The following is a 6,217-nucleotide window of genomic DNA, read 5'->3' as shown; positions in this document are numbered from 1 at the left end:
TATAAGATTCTGCTCGGTTTCCCCCCCCCAAAAAAAAGATTTTTAAATCGTTAAGTTAAAAGTTGTTCAAAGGTCCTGAATTTAGCGGGGGTGGGCTAGATGACCTCTGGGGGACCATGCAACGGTGCAAATTCTTTATTTTATTTGGTTGGGAGGATCTTGGAAGACACCAAACTGAGTTCGTGTGCCTTGGGAGAAAGGCTAAAGACTTTTTGACAACTTTGTGAGAAGACCGCAACTGCAGGACTCGGTCTCAAGACATTTTAAGGGAGAAAAACCGTAATTTGGAACGAACGTTTCCAGGCAATTTTTTTTTGGGGGGGGTGTTTGTTTTATTTTATTTTATATCTCTCTCCCCACAAACAGCTCATTGTAGAAAAGGGCCAACTATATACTGCCTTATATTCAAAAGGAGTTAACGATTTTTTGCTATGTTACCATAATATTATTTATGTTCAAAACAGAAGCTAAGTAAATTTTGTGGTTCCTATTTTTTTTTAATAAAATGAAGTAAAATTCAAGGGGAGTATTTGCAGTCCATTCATCCCTGATATTACTGCCAAATTTTTTTTGTTTATCTTATATTTGTGGGTTCCCAGATTACTAATAAAATCTGGAGAGGAGGGAACAGATTATATATATATCTATATTTAAAAATTTAACAGTCAAAAGATTTTGGAAGTCACAGAAAATAAGCAGAACAAGCATTCTGTTTATTTTGTTACTTCCTAAATCTTTGGACTGTTAACTTTTTTTTTTTCAAATAACAGTCTGTCCCCCTTTCTCCAGATTTTATTAATAATCTGGGGACTCAAACAAATATAAGATAAAAAAAATGGCAGTAATATTAGGGATAAATTTTGGCACTTGATACCTGTTTGAAAAATTGGGCTCAACCCCACTTGGAGCAAAGTTTACAGGAGGTTTTGCTTAATAAAGAGAAAAATAAAATTCAGATGGGGTAAAACCAAACCACATTTGTTCATTTCTTTAATCTGCCAGAACAAATCAGAACTGGGCGATCTTGTTTGCTTCTAATGGTTGTTGTTTTTTTTGCTATGTTTAATTCAGAAATCCTTAGTTAAAAATCTGTAAAATTCTGAGCTGGCTACGCAAGGACAGGTAATCCTTGACATACCACCACAAATTAGCTCTGGGACATTGCAACAGATTAAGTACATGCCGGTTGCCAAGTGTCTGAATTTTGATCACGTGACCCACGAGGAGGCTACAACGGTCGTAAATGTGAAAAGCGGTTCTAAGTCAGTTTGAACAGTCACTAAACTAACTGTGGTTAAGTTGTGGATTACCTTTTTTACAGGGTCCCAAGTTCTCTTCGTTCCAGTTTTCTTTGTAGGTTACGCAGAATACAGAATAACAAGAGTCGGAAGGGACCTTAGAGGTCTTCTAGTCCAGCCCCAATCTCCTCTTGCCCCCCAGAATCCCCCAGTCTGAGAATTCTGGGAGACCCCCCAAAATTCCCCCCGATGGAAAAACACAGTCTTAAACAGCCCCAAAATATCAAAGAGAGAAGCAACCTGGAACTGAGGAGAAATTTCCTGATAGTGAGAACAATTAACCAGTGGAACAACCTGCCTCCAGAAGCTGTGAATGCTCCAACACTGGAAGTTTTTAAGAAGAGACTGGACAGCCATTTGTCTGAAATGGTATAGTTTTTCTCTGCCTGAGCAGGGGGCTGGACAAGATGACCTCCAAAGTCCCTTCCAGCTCTATTCTATTATTTTCTATTTTCTATTTTCTATTTTCTATTTTCTATTTTCTATTTTCTATTTTCTGTTCTGTTATTCTATTCTATTCTATTCTATTCTATTCTATTCTATTCTATTCTATTCTATTCTTTCTAATTATTTATGGGTTCACTTCAAAAGGGAGATCCAAAACCAGCCCGTTTAGTTTTGCAATCTTCACCAAAAGTTGTATTTCCCAAGTGGTAATTTGAGATTAAGAGCCATGCCACGTGAAAAAAAAAATCCCTACTTGTTTTATTCAAAGAATATTATTTTGTAAAATAGTATACAGCTCACCCAACGGTCCCATACGATCGGGCTGTGGTGTAGACAAGGGAAAGGGAATCAGTCACAGTGTCGTACAAATCTTTGAACAGTTTACGGAGGGAAAAAATTATTATTATGTACAGGATTAAACGGTGGGGCCCTTAGAACAGAGGCTTCTCTGGGGAATTTTAACTAAAAAGGGAGCCCTGAGGAATGATGGGGAAAAAAGAGCAGATTTAAGATATGACGAGCCTTAAAAAATTGCCGTAAAAATGAGTCTTGTTCCGTGGTTTAAAAGAAAAAAATATATATAAAAAGGGTAGGCTTTCTTCAACGGCTGTCAGTTGCCGACCTCTTTTTTAGGATGCAGCACCCGTTCTGAAATGCTGCTCTTGGCAGGAAGAGTTAAAAGTGGATTTTAAGGCAGTGGTTCTCCTACTATCCAGTTTATTTAAAAAAAAACCCAAGACTGGAGTCCTTGTTCGGTCCAGGAGGAAGAGACGTGGGCCTTTGAAATTCCTTCCAATTCCCTCAGCATCCACCAGGATCAAGGCGTGACCCTCTCCGACCTCTCACACGTCGGTCTCGATGCGCAGCCGTTCCATGCGCTGGACGTTGCGTTCGACGGCGTCGCGGTTGGTGATCTCCTGGGCGCAGACTTGCGGGAACCAGCCCTTCTCTCCATCCCGCAGGCGCTCCCCCAAATACCAGCCTGGAAGGAGATGGAGGAGGAGTAACAGGTTAAAAAAATAATTGAATTTTTGCTGAAGGATGCGGCTCTCAATGTAACAAGTGATTTAAAAGGGGGTTGGACTAGAAGACCTCCAAGGTCCCTTCCAACTTATTCTATTCTATTCTATTCTATTCTATTCTATTCTATTCTATTCTATTCTATTCTATTCTATTCCTGTTTCTGTTTCTGTTTCTGTTTCTATTTCTGTTCTATATTCTCTTCTATTCTGTTCTATTCTAGTCTTTCTATTTTATTTTCTATTCTATTTTCTATTCTATTCTATTTTCTATTCTATTCTATTCTATCCTATTCTATTCTATATTCTATTCTATATTCCATTCTATTCTATATCCTCTTCTCTCTCTTCTATTATTTCTATTCTATATTCTGTTCTATATTCTATTCTATTCTAATTCTATTCTATTCTATTCTCTCCTATTTCTATTTCTATTTCTGTTCTATATTCTCTTCTCTTCTGTTCTATTCTATTCTTTCTATTCTATTATTTCTATTATTTCTATTCTATTCTTTCTATTCTATTTTCTATTCTATTCTATTCTATTCTCTATTCTATTCTATTCTATTCTATTCTATTCTATTCTATATTCTATTCTATATTCTGTTCTATATTCTATTCTATTTTATTCTATTCTATATTACCACTTCACCCTTTTACACACATTCAATCGTCTTTTTAAATGTGAATTTTTAGAACAGGAGATCAGTCGTAACCTCCCTTAATTGCATAACGGAGAAAAAAATATTATTCCGGGTAAAAAAAATGAATGAATTCATTCTGCCTGCATGATTGGGGTCTTTCTAAAGCCCCTCACCCTCTTCGCTGTTCAAGACAAGGACCACGTCGGTCTGATGGAGCGAAATCTCGTCCGCCTGCTTCGCCAGATAAGCTCTGGTGATCTCTACCTGTTGGAGTGCTGGGGAAGAAAAAAAAGAGTATGAATTAATGCTAGACAATCTAACAATATATTTTTTTAATTGTATGCCGAAGACTCTTGAGAGGCGCAGCTCGTTTTGTAAAATTCAAAGCATCAGTACATTTTTCTTTTTTAAAAAAAATGCAGCGAATGACCAGCAGAAGGAGCACGCAGCCTGCTTTTCTGCAACGGAGAAGACTAAGACGGTCTATATTTCTCTCGCAGACATTCCTCTATTTAAACCCTGAGAACAAAAGGTCAGGAACGTCTCAAGAGTGTCCCAAAACATCACAATCCTTCTCACACTCCAGTTTCGCCCCGCAGAGAACAGATTCCTGAGCCGGAAGCCTCTCCCGCACGGGCTTAAGCGGCTGATTTTAATTTTTTTTTCCCAAACAAGGAATTCTTTCCAGCTTTCCAAATTTTGCACTCGACTCTCATTTGGACAAAGCAAGTCGGTCGTGGGTGCGCAAGTGATGAACGAGGCAAAAACAGCTGCAAATGAACATCTGGGCCTCCTTAAGGAGTCAATCTCCTTCCCTTAAAAAAAGATGTTCGGGTCGCCAGAGACAGGGAAAATGCATTATGCTCAGCACCCAAAAATGACTACGGCGGGCCATGTTTCAGCTCTTGGGAGCCCGCAAGCCACAATTGATGGTTTATACGGGTTTGGTAAGAGTTCCCAAAGCCGTGATTTTTAACAAAGCGTGATCTGGGTTAAAAGGGGCGCATCACTGCTTGGAACATGTGGATTAGGAGGCGCAAAACATTGCATTTTATTTTTAAAATGTGCTATTTTTTTTTTATTTTGTCCGGGCACAGAAGATTAAAATTCAGATATTTTTTTTCCTTACCTCCTTTCTCTGCTGTGCTGGTCTCTTTTTCTTCTCGGTGCATCAACGCGCTGATCCATCGGGCCCTGTCGCTTCTGCAAAGAGCAGAGGGTGGGTTTGTGGGCATGTCTGAATGCAATTAAACCCTAACCTGAATTTTAGCAATGTTCTGCAAGGCTTTGGGTCCAGATTTGGGGGGGTGGGGGGGAGAATCTGGAAGACTCCCCTCTCTTTTCCCTAATTCAGAATAACATCCACCACTAAGGCAGTGTCTCAAAGTGGGTTCGAATTTCAACCTCCCAAGCTATTCTGGGATCTCTTAGTGGCCTCCTCTCCGTTTGCAAAACCAGGCTGGACTTCCCTGAGATCAGTCAAGGACAGGGCAGGTTTGCCCCCCACCCCCCCGGCAATTGCAAGAGAGGAGAAAGAGGCGATTTCAGCAAGCAAGCGGAAAACTGTTTTAGGACCGGTCAGTTTCCGACTCTTTTTTCTCGCTCAGAAGACTCACCGGGATTCTGCGGCCAGGATGACCTCCTCCGACTTGCCTTCGCTGTCCTTTCGCAAAGTGAGGCGGAAGAGGTAGCCGCTGCGGCCGAGGCCGGTCGGACTGTCCGGGGTTTCGATCTTCTCAACCGAGAGATGTTCCAACATGGAGTAGTTAAGGACGGAGTAGCTCTCCTCGCTGATCCAGAGGAGGAAAGAAAAAAAAATCAAAGTTGAGAAGGAGTTGAGTGGCGGATGAGTTTCTCCAAGGGGAGAGAGAGGATTCTGGGAGTTTTCCCACACAGGGACATCCTGGGAAATGAAGTCCACACGGGCGAGTGGGAAAAAGCTGTTACTATTAACGAAACATTTTAAAAATATTATTATAAATTCACGACGAATGGATGCGCCGGGAGAATAAAAAAACAAACCCAGTCCAGATCTCTGCGTTCACCTTTTTTTCTTGGTGATGATCAGGACATCATTAAAGACAAAGAGGTAGCAGTTTCCTCGCCCGGACCCTTTCCGAAAAATCCCCCCGTCTTCTGTCGGGGGGAGCGAGACCTCCCCCCTTTTCAACAGCCACCGGGAAGTTGAGATCAAGGGGAAGTTCTGGAAGAGGCAGAAGTTTGGGTCAACTGTGAAGCCCAGAAGTGGACAACTAAACTGTCCACAGAGACCATAAAACAGGGAATCGGCTGGAAGGGACCTTGGAGGTCTTCTAGTCTGACCCCCCTGCTCAAGGCAGAAGGCCTTCCTCCATTGCTGGTCAAAGGGTTGTCCTGACAGTTCCCCTCTGAGCTGGAGGCTAAGAGAACCTTATTGGAGGGCAGAGCTCACCTTGGCTTTTCCAAAATCCAGCTGGTTCTGCAAACTGCACATCTGTTCGGTCCTTTCCATGGTGTGGGCTCCCTCATTGCATCTCTTCACCAGCTGGAAGGACAAACACAAGTCAAAGGAGTAGAGGAGAAACAGAAACAGAAACTAAGAATAGAATAGAATAGAACAGAATAGAATACAATAATAAAATACAGAGTAGAATAGAATAGAATTACAGAATAAAATAGAATAGAATAGAATATGAAGAATAGAATAGAATAATGAATAGAATAGAATAGAATATGAAGAATAGAATATGAAGAATAGAATAGAATAATAAAATACAGAGTAGAATAGAATAGAATTACAGAATAAAATAGAATAGAATAGAATAATGAA

At 40.5% G+C, this 6,217-nt stretch overlaps 1 protein-coding gene across 1 annotated transcript in view; it reads right to left on the bottom strand.

The window, feature by feature from the left end:
- Positions 1–1,897: 1,897 nt before the first annotated feature.
- The window catches only part of ARHGEF16 (Rho guanine nucleotide exchange factor 16), a 14,354-nt gene continuing 10,034 nt past the window's right edge, over positions 1,898–6,217 (bottom strand). The window contains exons 8-13 of the mRNA XM_029284663.1: positions 5,840–5,932; positions 5,454–5,611; positions 5,025–5,198; positions 4,538–4,611; positions 3,582–3,683; positions 1,898–2,727 (exon numbers count right to left, since the gene is read on the bottom strand). Coding sequence (XP_029140496.1) covers positions 2,588–2,727; positions 3,582–3,683; positions 4,538–4,611; positions 5,025–5,198; positions 5,454–5,611; positions 5,840–5,932 — 741 coding nt within the window. The 3' untranslated portion in view covers positions 1,898–2,587. The remainder of the gene's footprint in view (positions 2,728–3,581; positions 3,684–4,537; positions 4,612–5,024; positions 5,199–5,453; positions 5,612–5,839; positions 5,933–6,217) is intronic.

The sequence above is a fragment of the Protobothrops mucrosquamatus genome, unplaced genomic scaffold (genome assembly GCF_001527695.2).
Source record: "Protobothrops mucrosquamatus isolate PMUCROS unplaced genomic scaffold, P.Mucros_1.0 scaffold805, whole genome shotgun sequence".
NCBI classification, from domain to species: domain Eukaryota; kingdom Metazoa; phylum Chordata; class Lepidosauria; order Squamata; family Viperidae; genus Protobothrops; species Protobothrops mucrosquamatus.
The sequence above is the reverse complement of the archived record's forward strand: the minus strand, read 5'-3'. Positions and strand labels throughout refer to the sequence as shown.